At 46.2% G+C, this 26450-nt stretch overlaps 1 protein-coding gene across 1 annotated transcript; it reads left to right on the top strand.

The window, feature by feature from the left end:
- Positions 1-106: 106 nt before the first annotated feature.
- On the top strand, positions 107-26450 carry SNAP29 (synaptosome associated protein 29). Its single transcript, XM_042909723.1, has 5 exons — positions 107-644; positions 9706-9902; positions 15699-15784; positions 18171-18269; positions 23124-26450. The coding sequence occupies exons 1-5, from the start codon at positions 408-410 to the stop codon at positions 23279-23281; spliced, it is 777 nt and encodes a 258-aa protein (XP_042765657.1). The 5' UTR covers positions 107-407; the 3' UTR covers positions 23282-26450.

The raw sequence follows: 26450 nt of genomic DNA, 5'->3' as shown, positions 1-26450 counted from the left end.
GGCGCGGCGGCATCCGGCTTCCCCGCCACGTGACCTCTGTTGTCGACACTGGGTGGGGCGTGGCCGTGGGGCGATCCCACCGCTGGAGGGGAGAGACAAACCGAGGGGTAGGCTGAGGTCGCGTACACAGGGCGTGGTCCCCCCCAAGCCGCCGGGCAAGATGGTCAGCTCCGGAGGCGGGGCCTCCCTCGCAAGGCCGGCGGAAGGAGCTCGCTCCGCTACCGGGGGGTGGAGGGGCGTAGAACTTCTCTGGACGTCGGGCCGCGGAGACTAGGGGCTGCAGAGCGGTGGGTGCTTCCCGAGGGCCTCGGGAGGGCGGCCTGGACCCCTGCGGGCCTGCAAAAGCCGTTCCTCGCCTTGGCCACGCACCTCCCTTTCCTGCCCAGACCGAGACGAGCGGCGGCACCATGTCGGCCTACCCCAAAAGCTACAACCCATTCGACGACGACGCAGAGGATGAGGGCTCCCGGCCGGCCCCGTGGAAGGACGACCATGACCTCCCCGATGGACTCGGCGCGCCCACGGACAGGCAGCAGTACCTGCGGCAGGAGGTGATGCGCAGGGCCGAAGCCACGGCCGCCAGCACCAACAGGTCCCTGTCCCTCATGTACGAGTCCGAGAGGATAGGCGTCGCCTCTTCCGAGGTGAGTCTTTGGCAGGGCTGGGCGGCCCTACCAGTCTGAATTGTCACACGGGGTCAAGAAACGTTCACTTTGCAAAGAGATGTGTATCTTGAGTGCTTGAAAGAGGCAGTTTGCCCCCAGTAATCTTCCATAGTTATTAGCAGAGCTCGGGTTAAGGAAATGGATTTTCTGTTTCTTTTATATAATTTCCTGCCCTTCAGCCATCCCTGAATGGCTGAAGTGACCCATGAGACCCTGAGTGACCCAGAATGGGTGAAGATTGTGCGTGGTGTGTGAAGCGTCAGCAAATGGGACTTGAGTTCTTTCCTGTCACTGACCACTTCTCCACTTCGCCAGTAGAGATGATGAGGTCTGTCTGGACAATTGCTGAGTAAGCCATAATCCAAGTTTGGTCGAGTCTAGGGCCTTGCCTTTACTTCCCAAATCCAGATGAAGATGCCCTAGGTAGTGTATGGTTTGTGACAGTCCATTGCTCAATTCACCTTTGTCAATTCTTCTTTCCACCCATGGAAGATTTCAGGGACCCTAAGTGAGAATGGTTCTTCCTTAGGTTCCACATTTTCTCCTTAGCCTACTAATGAAATGGTTTTGTTGGAGCATTTGGGTTTTTGTTTTGTTTTGTTTGTTTTGTTTTTTTAAGTTCTTAAAAATGTAATAGTAAATCACTGGTATATGAGCTGAGATTAATTTTAAGCATTTGTAGTTGTTGTTTGTTTTTTTTTTCCCATGACCTGAGCCAAAATCAAGAGTCAGTCATTCAACCAACTGAGCCACCCAAGCACCCCATTAAGCACTTGTAGCTTTGAAACTTAGTGCTGGAAGCTAAAATGTTGTCTTCCTCTGTGGGTCTCTGTGACTCTTTTCTCTGGCAAAGTTTATTCTGACCTGATTACTTATAGTGTTGGGCAGTTTGAGGTATGTTGATTAATTTCTCAAATAGTCATCTGGGTCATTTCTCCATTGCCACTTTGTTGGTTGTTTTCCTTCCCTGCTTCTCCCTATTACAGTATCTCTCATTGGCCCATCTTCCTGTCTTTGGTCTCCTTAAGGAAATTTAGGTGTAGTTTTTATATCTCATATCTACTAGATTCCTGTGTTTAAGTTTAAATGGAAAATGTTGACTAAGATTTGGGAAGATTGCCTAAGTCTTAGGGCCCTACTAGAGGAATTACTTAATTGCGGGTCCCAGGTCCAAGGAAGCCAAATGAGAACTGTGTGAAGGGACATCTCTGGAAACGGTGAGAACAAATGAAATAGAAAATCAGAATGATAACAAATCATGGCAAAGGATAAACTTGAATCTGGTATTTAAGGCTACGATTTAGACAGGAGTGAGGAGGGGGAGAAAGAAGAGCAAGAGGGATGTTCCTAGGGCAGAGAGGAGCAATGCAGAGGCACCAGCCCACCACCAAAGCTCCTGGGCTCCAGTAGGGAAGTGATGCACAGGTTACATTCAAGGAAAGAGCCCAGAGGAGGCAGCCTAGGAGCCTTCATGGTCAGAGGAAAGTCTTTTCTTCAGAGGGAAGGAGAATCACGAACATAATAGAGATGAGTGGTTTCACATGGATCGTGGTGACACCGCCCCCTGCCCCATGCTGCCCCTAAAGGTCCTTCTCTTTGTGTAAAGGGGACTGTGAGAACAGAGGCAGAGTGGCACCTCAGGCTTGTGAGGCTTGGACTGAGCCAAGTTGGCATTGCTCTGAGAGGTACATTATGATCATGACTGGGTAGGTGACAGACAGGCACTGTCATCAGTATAGTGACACTGAATTTTTCCAGGGTTGAGTCAGTTCTTAATTATCAGAGGCCTTGGGAGGCTGGAATGGTCAGCTCCCCCCTCCCCACCCCACTCTGTACTCTCCAGACTGCCTTTGAATCACTCTTTGATTCCAGTCAGAATGGGAATGGGGCTGGGGCTGGTAAGCTCTTCCTGCCACTGAGTGTACATTGTGGCTCCCAGCCGACCCAAGTCACCTGCTAACCTCCCAACATAGAGCCCCTGTGCTGAGCCATGCCAAAACATGATAGGTTCTTATAGAGGATTAAGAGTTTGCAAATATTAGGTTGGGAAGACATCATCCCAGGTTGGCTGAAGTAGGAAAATTACTGAGTCTGGTCAGCTCTAGAGAAGGAGAGCTGTCCTCCTCCTGTGAAACCTGACAAGGTTTGTTTCTCACAAGGAGTCTAGCCACAGGTCATGACCACCAGGGGCCAGAATTAGTCAGAGCAGAGCAGGTTGTACTCAACTGGCCTGGTAGGCACAGTCCAGAACCATAGAGAGACTCGTAGGCCACTCAGCAATTCTTCTGTGTTGCAGGCATGATTTATTTATTCTTTTCTTTATCTATGGTTTAGCTATTATGAAGCAATATCCAGTCACATAGTTTAAAATTTAGAACACACAGAAGACTGAAGTTTCCTCCCACTCCTCTGCCCCCACAGCCACCAGTTACTATCAATTCCTTCAGTGTCCTTGTGGAGGTATTCTATCTATAGAGACATATCTATAGTCCTTTCCATTTATTTATTTATTTATTTATTTATTTATTTATTAATTATTTACTTTGAGAGAGATGTGGGAGGGGCAGAGAGAGAGAGGGAGAGAGAGAGAGAATCCAAGGCAGGCTCCACACTGTCAGCACAGAGCCCGATGTAAGGCTCGAATTCACCAACTGTGAGATCATGACCTGAACCAAAACCAAAAGTCAGATGCTCAACCGACTAAGCCACCCAGGCACCCCACTTTTTTTTTTTTTTTTTTTTTTTTTAATAATTTTGACTTAAGCAGACACATTCTGTATATTTTAGTCTGTGTGTTTCTTAATAGGTTTGGAGGTTATTCCCCAGCTATCTATAATGCACTGCTCTTTTTTTTTTCAAATAGCTGTTTCATATTCTATTGAATGAATGACTTGTATTTATGTAGCCAGTCCCGTAGTGATAGCCATTTTGGTTGTTTGCACCTTTGGGCAAGCCTGTGGAGACATGCCTGCCCGGGGTGTTCCTTGTTCCCTCTGGCAGCTGAGCATGCTCCTGTGTAGTTTTGTGAAACCTGGGATCTCATTTCAGGGGAGTCCAGCAATAAATGTTAGACCAGAGCCTGAAGGCTGGTGCAGTAACATCAATGGAATGGAAGTGGTGTTTGGTAGGCCATCACACAACCATGTAGGCATGGCTGACCACTTGCCTGACTGGCAGACCTTAGTGTTCAACCCCTCCAGAGGTCAAGCATGTGGCTGAAAGCCCCCATCATAAATCACATTGTTAGCATAAACTATTTGGCCTACCCTAAGGACTCAGGTAAATAAAGATACTTTTATCGGGGCAGTCTAAGGGCAGGGAGCCAGGCAAGGCCTTTCTTTAGAACATGCAGGGTGTAGACAGCGCAGGCCTGCTGAGTTAGTCCTTTAGTGTGGGCCCCCAGTCAGCCTGCACACATGCGGTGAGGAGCACCAGCGTCTCCACCTTTGCCCTTGGATTTTCATACAATCTAAGACTAGGTTTGTGTTTTCATATCCACTCTATAGTACTGCAGTAAGACGGGGCCCCACTTTGAGCATGTTCCATGCTCATGTGTCCCCACCAGCACTTGTGTATGTGTGTGTTCCACTGGAAAGGAAGTGACATAATGGAGATGAATTTCAAGTTTCTAGATTCAGCTTACTGATTCCAGATTGATTTCCACCTACTTATCATTCAATACCTGAGTTTATTTTTTTCTTTTTTTAATGTTTATTTATTTTCAAGGTGGGGGAGGGGCAGAGAGAGGGGGACGGAGTAGCCAAAGTGGGCTTTGTGCTGACAGCAGAGAGCCTGGTGTGGGGCTCAATCTCATGAACTGCAAGATCATGACCTGAGCTGAAGTTGGATGCTCAACTGACTGAGCCACCGAGGTGCCCCCTGAGTTGTTGTTTTGTTTTGTTTTGTTTTTTTTTAAGTTTATTTATTTATTTTGAGAGAGAGGTGAGGGAGGGGCAGAGAGAGAGAATTCCAAGCAGGCTCTGCACTGTCAGCACAGAACCCAATGCAGGGCTCAGTCTCATGAACCATGAGATCGTGATCTGAGCCAAAATGAAGAGTTGGACATTCAACCAACTAAGCTACCCAGCTGCCCCTCGATACCAGAGTTTAATTACAAGTTCAATACAAGGACCTTAGTACTGATATTTTCCCTCAGAACCTCAGGACCTGACCTGGTCAGGAGGACAACTAGACCCAACTGACCTTATGAGATGCATCAGCTGTGAATTGCAGTTGGGATCTAGTAGTCACTGCTGCCCTCTGTGATGCCTGCTGGGTCCTGCCTGGCATTCTTCCTACTCCCTCACCTCATGCTCACATTTCTCCTCCTCTCTCAGCTCCCCCACCTGGCCCTGCTGCTCTGGGCTTCCCCCACTGCCCAGAATCTCTTGCCACATCCCAACCCTTTGCCTCCCTAACTTCAACTTTCAGTTTCCCCTTCAATGTCGCTTCATCAGGGAGCCTCCCTAACCACCCACCCCACCTTAAGTCAGGCAAGGAGTCACTGTGAGGGGCCTACCCTGACAGAGCAGCCATCGTGTGTGTGTAGGATAGCTTTCTTTCTGCCTACCCCGAGAGACTGTAAGCTTGCTTTCTCTGGATTCTCAGCACTGCAGTGTCGTCAACCAATGAAAAGTCAAATTGAACTTGACTCTTTGTGCCCTCCACCAAGACTGTAAGCTCTGTCAGGGCAGAGATCTGGGGCTGATTAGTTCACCCCTGAATCCCTAGCACCTGGAACTGTGGCTGGCAGAGAGTAATATCTGTTGGTGGATATCTTGCAGGACCCCTGTCTGTGTGTGTTTTCTATCAGCAAGGATTGTGTGACGTGTTCACACCCTCACAGCTGGGACATAACCCATCTGGCAAGAAGTTGCCTCATATAGGACAGAGTATGCCCTCACAGGGTCTTCAGCTATCTTTTGCTTCCTCTTGCTGTATCAGGAATCCCTGTTTGACAAGAGCCACAAACCAAAGGGAAAATTGAGACATCCCCTGTCTGTGTGCTGTCCCTCAGCATAGTACCATTGGCCCAACCAGATCTTTTCTCTGACCATTTTCTTTTTCTAGTTTAACTTTAGAAAACTCCTTTTGGTTGGGAATGCAAACTGGTGCAGCCACTCTGGAAAAACAGTACGGAAGTTCCTCAAAAAATTAAAAATAGAACTACCCTACGATCCAGCAATTGCACTACTAGGTATTTATTTAAGGGATACAGGTGTGCTGTTTCAAAGGGGCACACTCACCCCAATGTTTATAGCAGTGCTGCTGACAATAGCCAAAATATGGAAAGAGCCCAACTGTCCATCGATGGATGAATGGTTAAAGAAGATGTGGTATATATATACAATGGAGTATTACTCAGCAATCAAAAAGAATGAAATCTTGCCATTTGCAACTACATGGATGGAACTGGAGAATATTATGCTAAGCGAAATTAGTCAGAGAAAGACAAGTATCATATGACTTCACTCATATGAGGAATTTAAGATACAAAACAGATGAACATAAGGGAAGGGAAACAAAAATAATATAAAAACAGGGAGGATGACAAAACATAAGAGACTCTTAAATACAGAAAACAAACTGAGGGTTGCTGGAGGGGTTCTGGGAAGAGGAATGGGTTAAATGGGTAAGGGACATTAAGGAAGACACTTGTTGGGATGAGCACTGGGTATTTTGCATAGGGGATGAATCATTGGAATCTACTTCTGAAATCATTGTTGCACTATATGCTAACCAACTTGGATATAAATTTAAAAATAAATTAATAAAAAAAAGAAAACTCCTATTGGAGCTCAGGGCTGGGGAGGAGGGTGGATCGCCTGTAATGCTGACATCTGAGCTTTGCATGCATACCCTTTACACTGAGTCCATTCTCTTAAGCTCCGCCCCCTCCCCCCATAGCCACCCTTGTCTCTCGATGACCTCCATTCTCAAAGGCAGCAATGATGATAGGACATGGCCCCCCTTTTAGGGGATAGGAGGATGTCTGGAGACTGGAGTGTTTGAGGCCTGCCTTCATAATGGCTGGTGCGGGGTCTACCTAGCTCATCCTTTCTGTCCTGGCATTCCTGATATTGCTCTGCCAAGCCCTTCTTTCTCTTTAGTTAGAACTAGGTCATAAGCACTTGGAGCCTGCTCCTTTCCTCGGCCTCAGGAGGAGTTTAGCAGAAGTTCCTCCTCTCCTGGCCTCCTGATCAGGAGATCACCTTTGGTGAACACCAGCTTCCAGTTCACAGACACTTCCAGAGACCAGAATAGCTCTCACTTCACTGGCCTTCCAGCCTCACAGCAAGACAGGCCACCTCATGGATTTCTCTTCACTTCGATCATAACATCTAAGTAAGACATTTGGTTTCCCTACCAAGTCAGCACAGTGGCACAGACTCGGAGTTTTTGAGAGACTGTGTCAGTTGTGAACAGAAGAAAATAAGGTCTCACTGTGAACTGGGGAAGATTTTGTCAGCTATTGGTCACTGCTGCCACTCTCCAAATTGAGGTCGGGAGGCTGAGGCGAGAGGGCAAGTGGTTGGTGAGATGAGCCACCACAAGAGACCTCACTGTCAGGGAGGCCAAGGACCTGCCTCCTAGTACAACAGAGTCCTGACCAGCACTCCCACCCCCAGTTGCCAGGCCACCTCCTGGCACATGCTTTATCTTCTGCAGTGGGAAAAATAGGCTAGTGGGACTGGACTATAAGCAATACATCAATTCAAAAAACCTGTGAATGCTGGAGAAAACCATTTCGATCCTAATTTACATCTCTGCCTTATTCCAGAAAAGACTTACCTTAGAATGGACAGAAGTTGGGGCACCTGGGTGGTAGTCAAGTATCTGATACTTGGTTTTGGCTCAGGTCAGGATCTCACATGAATTTGAGCCCCACATTGGACTCTGTGCTGATGGCTCAGAGCCTGCTTGGGATTCTCTCTCTCCTTCTCTCTGCCCCCCTGCTCACTCTCTCCCCACCCCCTCCCCGCTCACTCTCTCCCCCCCCCCTCCCGCTCACTCTCTCCCTCTCTCAAGGTAAATAAAAAAATAAAAAGAACGGACAGAAGCTAACAATACTGAGGTGTTGGAAGGAGAGACTCTAGATAAATTAGCTGCTCTGGGGGTTTTTTGTTTTTTGTTGTTTTTTATTCTTTCTAAAAATGAGCCCTCATAAGATTTGACCACAGTCCAGAAAAGAGTTTTCCTTTTGCTTAAAAAAAAAAATCTGATGGTTTCTTCAGACATGTTTCATGAGCTGGTGAAAAATAAATGTTCAAAGCTGTAAAGCTTAGAAGTTATAAGTTTATTTCCAACAAGAGTTCAGTTCCAACTGCCTAAAGCTTAGAAGTTATATGTTTATTTCCAACAGGAGTTCAGTTCCCACTGCCTGCGTGGCTCAGTCGGTTAAGCGTCCAACTTTGGCTCAGTTCATGATCTCATGGTTCATGGGTTTGAGCCCTGCATTGGGTTCTGTGCTGACAGCTGAGAGCCTGCAGCCTGCTTTGGATTCTGTGTCTCCCTCTCTCTCTGCCCCTCTCCCACTCCCCACTCTGTCTATCAAAAATGAATAAATGTTAAAAAAAAAATTTGCTCAGGACTCTGTTTTTAGGTATTAAGAGAGAAATCTCTTAGGATTACCTGCCATAGCTAATATAACTGCTGAACCACAGCAGATGCAGGGTTAAAAGAGGGCAGGGGCTGCCTCAGGAAGTAAAACAGGGGAAGTTTGAGAGTCTTCTGGCTGGAAAGGCAGATCACAGAGAAAACATGGCTGGAATGGCCTGAAATAGAGGCCAAAGCAAGTTTGGCACAAAGAAAGGAAGGTGTTAGTGTTGCTGAGGTGGTGAGTTCACATCCACCACCAGAATCATATCAGCTCTTGAGGAATATGGTCCAGGCTCTCCCTGTGGCCACAGAGTGTCATTCACTTATCCATTTGGCAGTCCTGCAGCAAGCTGCTGCTCTGGGTGAGACATTGGGGACCTAGTGAAAAAGTGGGTCCCTGTCTCATGGAGCTTGCATGCTGTAAAGAAAACTAAGGTAGGTTGAGGGTGTAGAGAGGTGGGTTGAGGATAGAAGTTCTACTTTAAAATTTTTTTTTTTTAATGTTTTTATTTATTTTTGAAGGACAGAGAGACAGAGCATGAGCAGGGGAGGAGCAGAGAGAGAAGGAGACACAGAATCCAAAGCAGGCCCCAGGCTCTAAGCTGTCAGCACAGAGCCCGATGCAGGGCTCGAACCCACAAACTGTGAGATCATGACCTAAGCCGAAGCCAGACGCTCAACCGACTGAGCCACCCAGGCGCCCCTAGAAGTTCTACTTTAGAGAAGATGTTCAGGGAAACTTCTCTGAGGAATGGCCTCTGAGCAGAGACCTGAATTAAATGAATAGAGCCATACCAGTATCTGGATGAAGACCATTACAGGGAAAGAAAGTAGCATGTAAAAGGCCTTGGGACAGAGTCACATTTGTTTCAAGTTTTGAAGCTGAAACTATGGATGAGTTGGAATCAGATAATAACAGGGCCCAGAAAGGACCCAGAACCTAGCCTGTGAAATAATTTTAAGACATGGCCAGGGCCAGGTGACTCCAGTGTCCCAGTAGATATCCCATATGTGAAAAGGGGGAGTATAAGAGCCATAGGCCAATGGCAGGGCCAGGTCAAAGCCTGTAAAGTTACAGGGTTATGGGGGCCAGGAAAGGGGGAGGGCTAGAAAGTGTGCTACCCGTCCAGGCCCTGCACTCTGGCCCCTGCCGGCACCCTTCATCCATCTTAACGTGGTCCTGTGAGCCAGCATTATATGGGCAGGAGGGAAAAAGAACTCAGGAGCAAATATGAAAGAAAGCAGGTAGAGGCAGGACAGGGAAGGGCAGAAAAAGGAATGTGTTGTCGGAAAGGATAACGTGCTCTTCTCAGATGACCACGTCTGTGCCTATATGTGCTCACTGAGGGTTTGTGACAAACCTGCTGTGTATGGTCCTCTGCAGAGAGGAGAAAATTACAAAATGGTATAATATAATGCCATCACCTCTTGTTTTCCCCAGGAGCTCGTCCGTCAGCGAGGCGTCTTAGAACGCACAGAGAAGATGGTGGACAAGATGGATCAAGATTTGAAGACCAGCCAGAAGCACATTAACAGCATTAAGAGCATGTTTGGGGGGCTTGTCAATTACTTCAAATCCAAACCAACAGAGACACCACCAGAGCAGAATGGACCCCTCACCCCCCAGGCCAGTAGCAGGTGAGTGGATCTTTAGCCATCCCGATATGAAGCAGCTGAAAGTGGGGTTTAGTGCAAATAGTCAAGATTTCCAAGCCACTTCTAGTGCCTTAAAGGGATCCAAGGTCTTTGTAAGTTGCCAATTGTGAGGGATTTGTCTTCACACGTTTTGAATTTTTTTAAGTTTATTTCTTTTTGAGAGAGAAAGAGCACAAGCAGGGGAGGAGCAGAGAGAGAAGAAGACACAGAATCTGAAGCAGGCTCCAGGCTCTGAGCTGTGAGCACAGATCCCAAAGCAGGGCTCAAACTCATGGACTGTGAGAACATGACCCAAGCCGAAGTTGGCTGCTTAACCAACTGAGCCACTCAGGTGCCCCTTTCTTCACACATTTTGAAACAAACATTTCTCTAGGGCTTCTGATTATGTTCATTTGATTGACATCCAGTCTGCATAAATTGGGTCTCCAATAAAATTAAATTTCTGCTCCAGTAATTATAAGTTGAAAGAATGTTCACCTCAAAAAGCTTAATCAGTATAAGTGTGATTCATTTCACAGAATTTTTTAAATTCTTTATAAAGTGTTTTTTTTTTTTTTTTTTTAAGTAGGCTCCATACCTATCATGGGGCTTAAACTCAGTATCCTGAGATCAAGAGCCACATGTCTACCGACTCAGCCAGGCACTCCAGAATTTTTGTTTTAAGATTTTATTTTTAAGTAATCTCTATCCCCAACATGGGGCTTGAACTCAAAACCCCGAGATCAAGAGTCACATGCTCTTTCGACTAAGCCAGCCAGGTGTACCTTAAAAAGTCTTTAGAGGCGCCTGGGTGGCTCAGTTGGTTAAGCATCTGACTCGATTTCAGCTCAGGTCATGATCTCACAGATTGTGAGATCAAACCCCACATTGGGCTTGGTGCTGACAATACAGTGCCTGCTTAGGATTTTGTCTCTCCCTCTGCCCCTCTCTGTCTCTCTCTCTCAAAATAAAAAAAGTCTTTATATTTAACATTTCCATATCTAATTCAGTCTGGCCATTAATTTTTGTTTTATTTTATTTTATTTTATTTCATTTTATTTTATTTTTTAATGTTTATTTTAAGAGACCGAGTGCGAGCAGGGGAGGGGCAGGGAGAGAGAGAGAGACACAGACAGACAGACAGACAGACACAGGATCTGAAGCAGGCTCCAGGCTCTAGGCTATCAGTGCAGAGCCCAATGCAGGGCTTGAACTCATGAACAGTGAGATCATGACCTGAGCCAAACTTGGTGCTTGACTGACTGTGCCACCCGGGCACCCCACCATTAATTTTTATTTTAAAATTAGAAATTATTTTTCTCAAAATTTTCAGTTAGAGGTATAATAAATCATACATAAGATTTTGGCAGGTATTTAAATATCACACGTATGAAGTTGAGAGTCAAGTTTCTATTGACATAGATTACTACTGTTCATTTCTCAGACCATTGTATCTACTTTTTATTATGGAACAATATAGTCATTATAGAAAAATCTGTACCTTACCTGCTATAGCATGAAACCCCAAAACTTTGTTTTTCCCTTCTTCAGTGTTTTCATAGTGGCAATGACAGTGTTCATTTGGTTGTGTACCCTATTTCCATTTAACCCAGAGAAACGTTTGATGTAACATTAATGTACAGGTTTCATAGCCATGTCTCTCTGTTTATCTTTCAAATCTGGAATACAGGAGTGCCTGGGTGGCTCAGTCAGTTGAGTGTCCTACTCTTGATTTCAGCTCAGGTCATGATCCCAGGGTCACGGGATCGAGCCCCATGTCAGGGTCAGTACTGAACGTGGAGCCTACTTAAGATTCTCTCTCCCTCTGCCCCCTTCTCAGCTCTGGCACTCTCTCTAAAATAAAAAAAAAAATTTTTAAATCTGGAATACAGAGCGATTTTTTAAGATAAGTTTTTTTTAAGTTTATTTGTTTTGAGAGAGAGAGAAGGAGAGTGCAATCAGGGGAGAAGCAGAGAGAGAGGCAGAGAGAATCCCAAGCAGTCTCCACACTGTCAGCGCAGAGCCCAGTGCAGGGCTTGAACTTAATGAACTGCGAGATCATTACCTGAGCCGAAGTCAAGAGTTGTCCAACTCTTACTTAAGAGTAAGTTGGATGGCTTAGCTGGTTAAGCATCTGACTTAGGCTCAGATCATGATCTGGCAATTCATGAGTTCAAACCCCACGTCAGGCTCTGCACTGACCGTGGGGAACCTACTTAGGATTCTCTCTCTCTCTGTCTCTCTCTCTCTGTTTCTCTGTCTCTCTCTGTCTCTCTCCCTCCCTCCCCCTCTTCCTCCATCCCTCCTCCTCCCCCACTTGCACTGTCTCTCAAAATAATAAACTTTAAAAAAAAAATGCATACTTGCGGCACCTAGGTGACTCAGTCAGTTTAGTGTCTGACTTCAGCTCAGGTCATGATCTCGAGGTTTGTGAGTTCGATCCCCACATCTGACTCTGCTGTCAGCTCAGAGCCTGCTTTGGATAATTTGTCTCCCTCTCTCTCTGTCCCTCCCCTGCTCATTCTCTCCTTCTCTCTCCCTCTCTCAAAAATAAAATGTTTTAAAAAACGTATACCTGATGTACAGTACAATACACACATCTTAAGTGTGTTTACACTTCCACTAAACAGGTCACTGTTTACCTGTATGTATATCTATGTAACCACCACCCAGATTAGGACATAGGGTATGGTAGAGAAGAAATTAGGAAACTATTTCCAGCTCACAGTAGCGCTGGGGAGAAACAAATGCGGGTGAAGGAATAGGTGTGGGGGTTGTAGCAGAAAGACCAGGCAGGCGAGTTGTTGGGACTTATGGAGAAGGTGATTGGTGGGGGCCCCAGAGGCTGTTTCCTGTGGATACACTAGCCAAGGTCATGAGGGTTTGTTTGTGGTTCAGTTATAATCCCCACCCATCCCCAATTTTCCAGGTTGACCGTAATTTCAAATCTCTGTCACTTTTTTTCCACCAACTGGCATAGTTTCTGGCGTTTTTTTATTTTTTTATTTTTAATTTTTTTTTAATGGGGTTTTTTTTGGTTTTGGTTTGGTTTGGTTTGCAGTACACAAATCAGAACGATGTTTTGTGCCCTCCTTTTTGAGTTTCTGTGTTACGTAGGAAGTTTAAATGTCTGTTTGCTTTGGACTAAGACCTCTGTACCTCACATGAGCTCAGCAGCAGAGCCAGCCCTGGGAGAAGTGGGAAGCTGACAGGTTTGTGATTGGTGCTTTCCTGTGTCCCACATGCCACTTCCCAAAGGCTTCTTAGGGCTTGTGCCCCACTCCCCCATCCACCCACCCGGCCCTAGTCACGCCATAAGAGCCTTTAAAGTCCTGGGGCTCCTAAGACAACTTAACTTTTGCGGGGAGCGTCTTGAAAACTGGAGGCCTTCCTGACAGAGATGTCCCAGTAGTGAAGCAGCCAGAGTTACTTCAGGGAGGTGAGCCTCTGAGTGCCTGATGTCACCTGCCACATCTGGCCTTCTGTCCAGAGATCAGCCCTAGTCAACTGTTGCGTTCTTGCCATTCTTTAGTAAATGCAGGAAAGGAAATCTCTTAAATGAAGCAACTGACTCTAGTTCACCTGCTCCCCAAATGTGCATTGAAGGTATCCATGCAGCTTTGTTGGAGAGGCTGATCCAGTGGCCTTACACGGGTTCCTTCCTTCATGGGTGCCAAGCACTCATGCTTTGCAGGCCAGTGCCTGTCCTAGAAGACAAAGCTGCAGGAGAGAGGTCAGTCTGTTGGAAGGTGCAGAGGAGGCAGGTGATCAGTGATGCAGCGGAGGCCCACAGGAGGGGGGCTTGGCCCTGGGAACTGAGGCACCAACCTTTTACATGGACTCAGGATTGCACGGGAGCCTGCCAGTTAAAGGAGGGGAAAGTGGCAGACACATGACAGTCTAAGCACAAGAGAAGCTGGGATGAGGGAAGATATTGGCTGTTTCTAGAGCGGGAGCCCAGCAGGCTCTTGACATTGAAGCCTGGGCTGCAAAGGTGTCCGTGAGCTCCTACACCCCTAACTTTGCAAAAATCACTATAATGTGTAATTGTTTCTATAAAATAAGTTGAATCTGTGATTCTGTCAAAAAAACCCTATTCCATAAATGCAGGGATATTCTCATATGAAAGCTTTCAAAAGAACTTTCTTCTCTTCAGACTTCTGTCAAGTCACTTGTTTTCCTGTGTATATCCTTATCACCCAAACCCTTTGGTTTCTAAGTTGTATTTGTTTTTCGTTAAGCCATTTTTGTTCTTGCTGATAAAGCTTCATAAGCTACTGCTTCCCATTTCCATTTAAAGCTTCTGGGGAGGTCCGTTCAGATCATAGATTTAACCACTCCCTAAATGTAAAACTCTAGCTTATTTAAGACTTGGTTTCTAACCAAGAGCCACCACTCTTTTTAGACTTCTTTCTTCTCTTCCTTACCATTTCTGTCACTATCCCTAGAATTGGCTTTTGTGCGAGGAGCCATTTTTCACAAAGAAGCCAAGTTTTGATCATTTAAGTGTTACTACCATGTATATATGAGTACATAGGAAAGAAGTCAGCTTTGCGGTATATAGGCTGGCAGTAGCCAGGTGGGCTCAGCTGCAAACACCTCCCACTTGCACTGGCCTGGCCATACATGGGGCTCACAGTTGTGGTCATAGAAACCAGCTGTGTGTTCTAGACCTCCAGTCACTGCTTCTGAGTAATGAAATCCTCAGATTTCAGGAGGCTCTGCTCTGTTCTGTACATTGCTGAAGCACTGGGCACCTACAGAGCCTTTTGCCCGATGAGGTCCAGGCTTGCTCTGGTGGGGAGCCATTAAAGACTTTCACCAGAGAGGTTCATGCAGGCTATGTCAGAAAGATGCCCGGCATCTTTGGATAAGGATTGGAAAGGTGGGAGGCTCATCCATATAAGGATAAAGAGACAAGCCAGAAGGAGGGGCCAGATTTGGGGGATCTCTAGGGGATCGAGAAGATGTTTGTATGGCTTGCTGGGAGTGGAGCTGTACAGAGAAAGGGCCTACGTGGAGAATGGTTGGTTCCCAGCACGGCTGATGAAGTGGCCAGGCTGCCGGTCAGCAGGGTAGAGAAGAGCAGACTATGCAGGAGGCTCAGGTTTAGGGGAGGGAGAGTCCCTGTCATGCCTGCAGGGTTTCAGCAGGGTGTCAGGCACAGTGTGAGGATCTCCAACATACCGAGAGAAGTCCCTATCTGTAGCAGGAGTCGGTAGACTGAGCTTTGCGGGCCAGGAAGCAAAATCAAAGATATTTTGTAGGGATTTATATAACAAAAAAAATTTTTTTAGTGACAGAATTCAAAAAATGAAAATAATAATTGAGTACGATTCTTTGTAACAGATCTAATGGGGAGAATGAAATTATTGATGGAGGTTCAAAGTTAGTGTTCTCTGTCGTATAATCCATTGCCAGTGGTCATCTATAAGGGCTGCTCTCTGCCAGTGGCTGTACAAAAACAGGTGGTGGGCCAGATTTGGCCCATGGGTCACGGTTTGCTGACCCCTGGTCGGAAGATATCCATTTGGTCTTTTCGTGTGCTTTTCTTCCCCCTGGTCCTGGGATTCTCATTTTCCTGAGTGAGGGCCACCTAACCAGATGCCGTTCTTCTAAAGCAGGTGTCTCAGAAGCTCGCTGTGCTGCTGGCAGGACTGCCAGGAGCTGCTGATGAATATCCCTGCTTTGGTCAGAGGTGACATTTGCTTTTTGCCCACAGGCATTGCTTGAAAAGACTAACTACACTGTCATAGGTATTTTCTCTAAGTTTTCTCTTTTCTTGACTTTTATCCAAAGATTGAAAGAAGCCATAAGTACCAGTAAGGAACAGGAGGCACAGTACCAGGCCAGCCACCCAAACCTCAGGAAGCTGAATGATTCAGGTCAGTGGGGACCTGTGCTTGGCCACACTTGGATTCTGTGGGGAGACCTCTGGATTTAGTGTTGGTCCTGGTGGATTGGGGGCAGCAGAAATCCCAGCTGCTGTCATGGGTAAAGGTTGTTAGGGACCCAGTGCCACTCCCAGGGGGCTGGAAGTGTATGTTAGGCATGGCTCATCCTTCACTCTGTGGAGGGTGAAATAAGGAAGTAGGGGCCTGTGTCCCTTGAAAATGAGCCTGCCCACCATTAGTTCCTACCCTGTGTAGCTCCAAGCTCTTCCAGCACAGAAAAGAAAACTGTAGGAAAGCCCCTGTGGTAAGGGGAATAGCCCCCCAAAGATGCCCATGTCCCAGTCTCCACACCCAATGAATATATCTGGTTATATGACAAAAAATGAATTACAGTTGCTAATCAACTGATCTTGAGACAGGAAATTATTCCTGAGTTAACTGGCTGGGCCCAGTGTAATCACAAAGGCCCTTTATAAGTGGAAAGGGAGGCAGAGGAGAGACTGTCAAAAACTGGAAGATGCTTGGCTGCTAGCTCAGAAAATGCAGGGAGGGACCAGCTACTAATGATGCAGGTAACCTCTAGAAGCTGGAAAAGGCTAGGAATCACATTTTCCCCAAGAGCTTCCAGGAGGAGCACAAATCTGTTGACACCTCAGTTATAGCCCAGTGTGACCCATTACTGGACTTCTGACTCCCAGAACTGAAGGATAAGTCTGTGGTAGTTGTTGCTCAACACAGGGAGACTCGTGTAGCTTCTAGGCCCAAGTGGGTGGAGAAGCAGCAGCATGAACAGGCGTGCAAGGTCGATTGTATTTGATGTCCTAGTGCCTTGTTATCACATGATAGTCCCAGAAACATAATACCCCTTATCTGGAAAGGAATTTAGGCCTCCTGGGAGTCCCTGTGGACCCTTAGAAGTCCAGGCACATTGGAGCATGCTAGAAACCAGATGCTTCCTGTGCTGCCTTCAAGGAAAGCAGGGCTCATGGTGGACACTCCGGAACCCACTACTCTTGGTTGACACAGCTAAGAAGAAGCCTGATGAAAGCAGAGCTTGGGGGTCAGGAAAGATGGACATCAACACAGTTCAGTGTGGAAAGGCAAAAGCCATGGGAGACATGAGAGAAAAAAAAAACTAAAATGTGTAAGGCCCATGGAAAGTCCAAGCTTAATATACCCTGAAGAAGTAGAAAAGGAACCCTGCACCCAAAAGATACAATTTTAAGGCATTAAAGGGAGTTTTAATTTGTATTGTGTGTAGTAACCTAAGAGTCAAAAAGAAAAAAAGGATACCATGCATATCCGTAGATTGTGCTAGAGGAAATACACTAAGTCTAGAAAGAGAAGTTTCCCCAGAAGATATAAACTGGGATAATAGGGCTTTTCTGTGTGCATTCAGAAACTGCAGTTCAAGGAAGATTTGGGGCAAATGTGCATTATTGACATTTCTTTTTGCTTGTTTTATTTGAAGTGAAAAGACAGCGTAGAAATACATTTCAGGAAGAGAAGTCATCCACAATCCCATTTCTACAACATAGCTATTTTGATTTTTTTAATTAAAGTTTTTTTTTTTAAGTTTTTATTTATTTATTTATTTTGATAGAGAAAGGGTGTGTGCACAAGCAGGGAAGGGCTAGAGAGAGGGGGTTATGGAGGATCTGAAGTGGGCTCTGTGCATACAGCAGAGAGCCCGATGTGGGGCTCGAACTCATGAACCATGAGATCATGACCTGAGCTGTGAAGGCTGACACTTAACCGACTGAACCACCCAGGCACCCCGCTGTTTTGAGTTTTAAACCTCGTCGTGTAGACCTTGTTCACAACCCCAAGTAGTTTTGCATTGTTGTAGTTCTACTGATGTCTCATTACTTGTATGAGTCTCTGTTCCTTTCCCCGGCTCGTGTCCAGGGTCTGTCTAACCAGGTAACTGTAGGTTGAGGGTCTTTGATCTCCAAAAGGGCTGCCCCCCGCCAGGCTCCTCTCCCTGCCCCACAAGCCTGCCCAGTGCTCCTCCCTCATGCACTTTATCCATCCCCACACTCACCTCTTTGGGTGACCTCATCCCTTCGGCCTGTTTTCCAGATTAAGATTAATTTTGTGGGGCTCCTGGGTGGCGCAGTCAGTTATGCATCCGATTCTTGATCTCGGCTCAAGTCATCATCTCACAGTTCATGAGTTCAAGCCCCACATTGTGTTTTACGTGGATGGCGCGGAATCTACTTGGGATTCTGTCTCTCCTCTCTGCCCCTCCCCCACTTGTTCTCGCATGCTCTCTCGCTCTCTCAAATAATCTTAAAAAAAAAAAGATTAATTTTGTGAAGCAGTATTTCAAGACATGTTAGTTAACCATTCTCCTGGTGTTTCTTTCCAAACTCAGACTCCATCCCTGGAGGGGCTGGTCCTGCTGCGAGTACTGAGGCTTACCCAAAGAACCCACACCTTCGAGCCTATCACCAGAAGATAGACAGTAATCTAGGTAAGACCGGAAGGCTAGCTACACCAGCCTCCTCAGGTCACTTATTAAGAACACTTGTCTTCCAGACAGCTTGTGCTGGGCCCAGCCAGTACACCAGTAACCACCAGTTTCTCAGGACCAAAATGTGGTGTCTGCCACTTCTTCCCTACATGTCAAATCCAATATGAGATGTGAGTCATAGCTATCTCCTCTCTCTCTCTCTCTCTCTCTCTCTCTCTCTCCCCCCTCCCTCCCTCCCTCCCTCCCTCCCTCTCCCTCTCCCTCTCCCTCTCCCTCTCTCCCTCCCCCTCACACTCTCTTCTCTCTCTCTCTCTCTCTCTCTCTCTCTCTCTCTCTCCCTCTCTCCTTCGCCTTCTCTCTCTCTCTCTCTCTCTCTCTCTCTCTTTCTCTCTCTCTCTCCCCTTCGCCTTCTCTCTCTCTCTCTCTCTCTCTCTTTTTCTGGAGTCAGTCTACTTCTGTCCATCCTTACCTCTCATCTGGGCTATGACAGCCACAGGGACTAGGAGTCCCTGGGAGGCCACACAGTGCAGCATTGAGAATACCCCATCACCATCATCTCCCCTGTGCACCAGGCACAGGAACAGAACCTGTCTCTGAGGATTGGGGAGAGGGTTAGATGAGCAATACCATAAATCCCATAGGGAACTGCCTGGTCTGTAAGAGTTGGCCACTCATGTGGCCACTGCAGCAGACACTGGCCACACAGCCAGGCTCCTTGAATTCTGTGTCCTTTGCCCAGCCTCTTGCCCCATCTGCCTCTCCACCCCTCCTGCCCTTGTCACTTGTGGCTCCAAGTGCCTTCCTGCCTCTGCCTGGAGTGTCCTTCTTCCCCGCTGTTTGCAGGCTGGCTCCTTCTCATGCTGTGGGCCTGGCTTTAATGTGCTGTGCCTTGTCTTAGTTCTATATCTGCTGGCTCGTCTGGTGTCTTCCCAACCACACTGTAAATTCCATGGAACACAGGACTATTTCTATATTGTCATCACTTTACCCTGGCCTAGTAGGCAAGCACTTGATGATTCATTTTTGAATGAAGGGAGAGAAGCCAGTTACTTAAAGTTCAAGTGGAGGAGTGTGTGTGGGCAGTAGGAGCAGGCGTGTGAGCGGTTCCATGAGTTCATTCTACGTGGTGTCTCAGATGTGCTGCCCCTCTAACCTTCACCCCCTGAACAGGAACCTCCCCCATGGCTACCTGGGTCTCCATCAGTCTCCCACCCCTGTTGGGAGATGACAAAGTGGGTGAGATCCAAAGTAAAATCTCCCCCTACCTTAAAGGTATCGAGTAGGAGACAAAACTGAGACCCCTGGTGATGCACATTGGGCATCTGTGCCTAGGCTTCCTCTTCCTCTCCCCCCACCCGCCCCACCACAGGAGGGACACTGAGGGCCCCTTCCCTTATTTACTCAGAGCAGTGCCCATTCCAGAGCCCTGAGCAAATAGCATTACAGCATGTTAGACAAATCCATATACTTCCTTGTCAACATTTAGCCTTTGTTTCTGAGTATTTAGATTCGTTGTAGAAAATTATGAAGTTAGAGAAAAAAAAAATTATGAAGTTAGGTAAATGCCATGAGGAAATAAACACTTAGAAGCCTATTGTCCAGCGGTAGCCACTGATTTGGTATCATCTACTTTGGATGTACATGTGTACACATGTGTGTATTCAACGTCACAGTACTGGGGGTTATTTAGTATTACATCCTGCCTTTTTTGTTTACGTGTTGAACCCTAAAATTTTTTTCTTGAAATTTTTTTGACAAGCCCCACTTCACCAGTCCCATCCCCTCCTTTTGGACGCTTAGGTTATTTCCATCCTTCTCTACTGTATATGATCCTTTTGGGAGCAAATCATTATAATCCTATAAGTAAATCTTTGGCTGCATTTGTAGCTGGATTGCTAGAATGGAATTACACAGGGAAAAGAAGTCTCCTCCTGAGCATTAAAAGAAATCTTCATGGAAATAAGATGTCAATTGTAGAAAATAGACATAAGCAGGAACAATAAAAGAACTACTTCGCCCACCCACAGCTCACAGTTTCCCTCGGTGTGAATGTCAGCACTAAACCTGCCCGCCGGTAGCAGGGGAGAGGGCCCATCTCCACACTACACACCCAGGCAGGCTTCCATCCCAAACTCCACCTGCCCTTTGCCTTCAGAGCCTAGGAAAGCCCCAGGCAGCCAGCTCTTTATTGGGTCCTCTGGACTCTGCCCTCCAGAGCCAAAGGCCTCAGCCAGAAGGTGCATCTGCTGGGATGTGACCACTCCAGAGCCACACAAAGGGACTTGAAGCCCTCAGTCTTCCACATTGAAGGTTTCCCCACCCAAATGGTGTCACTGGTGCCAACTGAAGAGAGGAGGAGGAGGGAGACCTATGGAAGGGTACAGAGGTTAGGGAGTGAGGCAGGAAGAAGGGGTAAGTACAGCCCATCCCTGGAGGCTAAGGGGGTACGATTGGCATGATCTTTGTAATCTGGGCAGGCATGTGTGGCATGCCGAGAAGGGCTAGGGTGGCACTCAGGAGCCATTGGGCCCACTGACACAGGCTGTGCCTGGCTGCCCTTCACAGGTTTGCTCCTTCCTTCCTACCACACCCCCTGGCCCCTGCCTTTATCTCAGGGACTAGTGCAAGTTCCCTTCTGGCAGCAGCTCCCTTGTTGGGTGGCTTTACTTTATCACATACCTTTTTTTTTTTAATCTCGGTATACTTATTGCTTGTCCTTTGCTGTCCCAACAACCAGCAAACTCCCTGACGCTTGGGGTGACCTCATAGGTTTCACTCTCCATGGAATACAAGATCAAAGGTTTCAATAAATTCAAGAAGCATAGAGTTAAGGACAATTTTAAAAACAAATTTGATTCTGCTTAGATTTGTGGTGCTAGGGCCAAGTATTTGCGTAACCTGACTTTTCTTTGTTTAATGTTTTATCTTTAATTCAGCCGTAAGAAGGCTTATGAAGCACCTCTTCTTCTCTCTTCCCTCTAGTTCTTTCTTGGCCTGCTGTTGCTAGTAAAAGGACAGAGGGCAGCTCTGGGCATGCCCCCCATTTCCACTCTGTGCATTGCACACATACGTACATACACACACGCGCACACGTATACACACACAGCCGTGAATCCCGGGAAGAGGCCATACTACCTAAGTCCACTCTGGCAGAATATTGAAGTCAAGGCTCACCTCTGCAGTTGGCTCAGCCCCATCAGGGGACCCCACAGTGCCTCCAGCATCTCCCTTCAGTTCGCATTGATCCTAGTTCACCTTTATGTCACCTCTGCCCAATACTCCCTTCATATACTGTTAAGTCCAACCACGGCTTTACAGATGTTATCCATCTTAAAAACAGATGTGGTAGTGATTTTTTACAATTATTTGAAACAAAGGGAAAATATTCATCACAGGACAGCATATGGAAGGAAATAGAATGAGTTCAGAAGGAACCTGACACCAGAGTGGCTAGTTGTGGCAGAGCCACTCCCTGGGGACCTGCCTCTCAAAGGAGATTCCCCTCAGCTATGATCTGAGTCCTGGGAAGGCCAGAGCACAGATTAGGAAAGGGGTCAGAATTTGAACTCAGACCCAGTGGGACTGACCTGGGTTTCTCCCCATACTGCACTTGCCCTGCTTAGAAGTGGGACGTTGACCCCTTGTGTTTGGACTTGAACTTCAGCAGTAGTGATGTAACCTATTGCTAGTGCTGAACCTTTGCCAAAACTTGTGTGCTTCATAGTCCCCTTGGGTCTTGCCCCAGTTGGCATATCTGAAGGGACCTTCAGCTCTTTGTTCCTTTTGACATGGGGACCCTGGACTGCAGGGATCTCTGCAGAGATCCCTCTGCTTGTGCAGAGTCCACTGTCTTCTTTCTGGCCGCAGAGTAAGCAAAGGAAATGGTGCCAGCCAGATTCAGGTTATGTCATACCCACAGGACATATACAGCATCGATGTGTTTGTGGATCTGAGCAGTGGTAGCTGAGAATGAACTAATGTGGGAAAATGTGAATTTTCGTAACAGAGGTGACAGGACCTCACAGCATTCAGGTGCAGTGGAAACATTTGCACTTCATGGGTTTTTTGGGAGAGTACCCCAGGTGGCAAGGCAGGGATAACACCCCTATTTCTCCTGCCACCTGCAGAGTGGAAGGGGCGGTGGGATACAGCCTTCTCTGAGGGGATCCTAGGACAGGAGCAACCCGGGTGCAGGGGCTCCCTTTGGACAGGGGCTTCCCAGGTCCATCTCTCAGATGTGTTTCAAAACAGGAATCCTCATACCTGCTAATCCAGAACTGTGCTTTCATCGAGCTTTAGAGAGCTGGAGATGGAAGGAAGGAAAGCTGGCAATGTTGAGTTTACCCACCAACATGGGGCTTTTGCTCCTGAAGAACAAGCCAGTGGGTCTGGCTATTAGTTACCTACATACTTCTCACAGATACTCATCATGGGGTCTGGGAAGGGAATGTGTTTTCCAGACCCCTCTGTACTTCTCTTTTCCTTGGGTACTAACTGATCTTGCAATGTGCTGCAACCTACTAGAACATTCAGAGGCAGCTGAAACATTCAGAGGCAGCATTTTTTTAAAGCACAAAAAGATAAACAGCATTGTACAAACAGTGGTTATCTTAGGCTGACACCTGGGGGAGGAGTGGCTTCAACATTAAGCGCAAATTGCTTTATATGGAGTAAGCAGGTTTTCTTTTTACTTGCATGTGTTTTGGAAAATGTAACCAAAGCCCTAGAGTTTTATCTATCTTATGAGAAGGAGGACTCTGTAAGTGTAAGTATTGCTGAGCACCTGCCATGGACCACACAGCAGCCGCAATGCTGTGACTTTGCTCAGCCCCGTGTCCTTTCCCTCTCCCACAGATGAGCTGTCCATGGGACTAGGCCGGCTGAAGGACATAGCCCTGGGGATGCAGACGGAAATTGAGGAGCAAGATGACATTCTTGACCGCCTCACAACCAAAGTGGACAAATTAGATGTCAATATAAAAAGCACAGAAAGAAAAGTTAGGCAACTTTAAAGACAGAGAAGGAGTTCCACTCCATTGTGACGAAAAGAGCCGAAAGATCTTTTAAACTTCCCAAAATTTCATTTATGTTGTTTTAGTATGTAATGTACCATGTGTTTGCAAATGTTATAATTATAGAGTGGGTCCTAGGAGATGTTGTTAGGAGAAGTGTCTGTCCCACTTTTTTTAGAGCCATCATCTCTTGATTCTCTGAACTGAATGCTCAGAGCTGTAGTCTGAGCACAGTAGCATGGCCCTGAGTACCTTGGGCCTTTGGTTACCATGCCAGAATGAGAACAAAAAAGTTGCATTTCTCAATTTAACAAGCATATGGAAAGATGTGGGCAGAATTTCAGTCTTGGAACCACCAACCTCTGTTCCTGTTTGCTGTATTTCTCATTTCTTGGCCTTACGGTGAGTCAGAGCACTGAGAGACTGTGTAAGCCAGTTGTTTGTGGGGGATGGTCCTTCCCACACCTTGGCTTACCATTCACGATCCTCCCACTCCCACACACACACACTGAGCACATTGCGATTCTCTCAACACACCCTCTCACCACCCCCCGGAAAGGATCAGTGTTAGGTTCACATTGTGATCCTCTCAACACCCTAAAAGAATTAGTGTTCAGAAATGGAAAGTATCAGCATTTGCTGTTTGGTTGACAAATGTCACCTTTCCCTCCTGGCCTCCATCCTTGGCATGCCTTTTAATAGGAGGTGTTCAGATCCTCCTGCTCTCTGTGATGCCTGGAAATATGCAGGGAATCGGTTCAGCCCTGCTTCCCTGTGCACTCTCACTTCTAAGTCGCTGTCTGAGGTTAGGGACAGATGCAGCACTGCCTCAAGTCTATCCAGCTAGCCGATTGGGGGCCCTCTACAGTTTGTGGGAATGGAGCATCATACAGACCATGCCTCCACTGTGTGCTCCTCCCCTCTGGGAGCATCTTGACCCAGCCTTGGGGATGGCAGTGTTTATTCAGTGCCTGGGATCCCCTGACCTGTCTAAGATTCCTATCCATTCTTCTTCTTGCAAGATGACTTGACTCATCACTTGGTTCTTTGCCACCCAGTTTGAGGACTGATACTCCACATACGATGCTGACTTGCATAGAATGACTAAGCTTTAAAAAAAAAAAAAGCCCAGACATTATCATTTTAAGTGGCCCAGCTTGTTCTACACAAAGACATTAATCTGATTACAGAAATAAATTTTAATTAATGCTTTTAAGTGATTCTTTTTTTTGTAAAGTGACATTAATTAAAATTGACTTCTGTAATTAGATTACTGTCTCGGTGTTGGTGTCTCCAACAGAATAATTGAAGCTATAAGACCCTTGTCTTTTTAAAAAGCAAATTAATTAAACTTTTAAAAGATGGTGAAAGGGGCTGATTTTAATAAGATCAGTTAGGTCAGAAACTTTATAATAGTGTGCTTCACCTTGACACATGGCACTGTCTGTGTGACCGTCACCAGTTTGGTTCTGGAGCCTATAAACAAAGTCCCTTAAAGCAAAGGAAATCTCTGAAGTGCTACAGCAAAGTATTTATGTAGCAGTTCATTTGTAGAAGTTCCATCCCTGCATGATATTCCTAAAAACACAGCTTCCATTGGCAGATAGAACTTTGTCATGTTCCAGCCACCTCATGGAGTCTGAGCAACATCATTATGAATATCTCAGCACATGAGAACACAGAGGTGGTCAAATTAGATGTTTATCAGATGAGCTGATCACTCTCTTGATCAGTGGTAAAGGAAAAATTTTAAACATATACCTAGCCCAGATAAAATGAGTTCAGAGAACTTTCAGCAAAAAGGCTGCTGACAAGCATGAGGCCAGAATGCAGAGCAGCCTGTGTGTATATTTCCACTCCTAATTGTTTCCGATTTTTTTCTAACACCTTCCATGTATGTCATCATAGATGTTTCTGTTCATCAGGCAGAGACTCATGGAGATTAGTCATTATACCTCAGGCCTAAACTTAATTTTTCAAATAAATACATGTAAAGGCCACAAACATTCTCTTCCACAGTCTTACATTTGTATGATGAGATTAGTGATTTCAGTGACCTGAGGCGAAGTGGCACCAAATATTTTGCCCCTTCCCTGTCTTTTGTTAGATAATTGAAGCCAGTTGCCCCCCCCCCACTCTTTCTTTACCCACCCCCAAGCATATGAAAGGAAAGCACCGTCACTTTTCTAGAAATTGTCTTCTGACACATTAGACGTATATTTAATCCACTCTTGTTTAGACCCTTTTATTCTAAGGCCCTGGCCAAGGGACTCTCCAAGCTAGATGCTGGCCACCAGCTTCTTTCTGCTGGGTCTTCACTCCTGCTCACATGCCCATGAAGGACCAGTTGCCGATTCTACTTTATTAAGCAATGTTGTTTGCATTTTCAGAGAACAAAGGGAAACATGGAGCCTCCAGAATCTTTGCACATGATGATTATGATCAAAAAGAACATTCTACCCTCTAGACTAGACGACATACCTATCTCATGGAGGCACTCCAAGGTGCCCAGGCTGGAGTTGGCTGTGGGTGAGCTTTGTTACCACAGACAAGAGCAGTGAACTCACCCTTCTTACCAGGTAGGGTCTATAGGACAGGTTCTTACTTCCACAGTCAAGCTGGAAACAAACTGTGCCTTCAAAAAAGTGGCTTTTCTAACTTTAGGTTGGTTATATGTTAAGTGTGCTACTAACTTAAAAATAAGTGCATTCTCTTCAGAGGAAACAGTTTCTAACATCTAGTGATCTGTAACAACACCAGTGGAGCTGCCTTGTCTTTTCTGTATTCTGTAGGAAAGGAGACCTGAATTTAACTCAGGTGGCAAGAAGAAAATTCATAAGTGCATTTTTATTTCTCTTTCTCTAACTTCTGTTTGTGAATATGTCATTTTAAGGGTACACTACACCAATTTAGTAAAAAAAAAAACGCTTACATTTTTGCCTCTATAGGCCTTTTCTCAGAATTTGTAAAGTTACCACTGTTGTTAGCATCTTCAGCTCTGATGATGAAATGTCTTGTATAGAGAATGATAAGCCAGTCATTCAAAGTGCTTGAGGGGCGGAGGGGAGGCTCTTTGTTCAGAGTCTATCAGAACAGCCCCTAAGCTCCATGCCTTCGACTCAACAAATGACCATATTCTGGAAAATAAAATGTGAAGTTTTTAAAATCA

Source organism: Panthera leo, chromosome D3, assembly GCF_018350215.1.
Source record: "Panthera leo isolate Ple1 chromosome D3, P.leo_Ple1_pat1.1, whole genome shotgun sequence".
NCBI classification, from domain to species: domain Eukaryota; kingdom Metazoa; phylum Chordata; class Mammalia; order Carnivora; family Felidae; genus Panthera; species Panthera leo.
The sequence above is the reverse complement of the archived record's forward strand: the minus strand, read 5'-3'. Positions and strand labels throughout refer to the sequence as shown.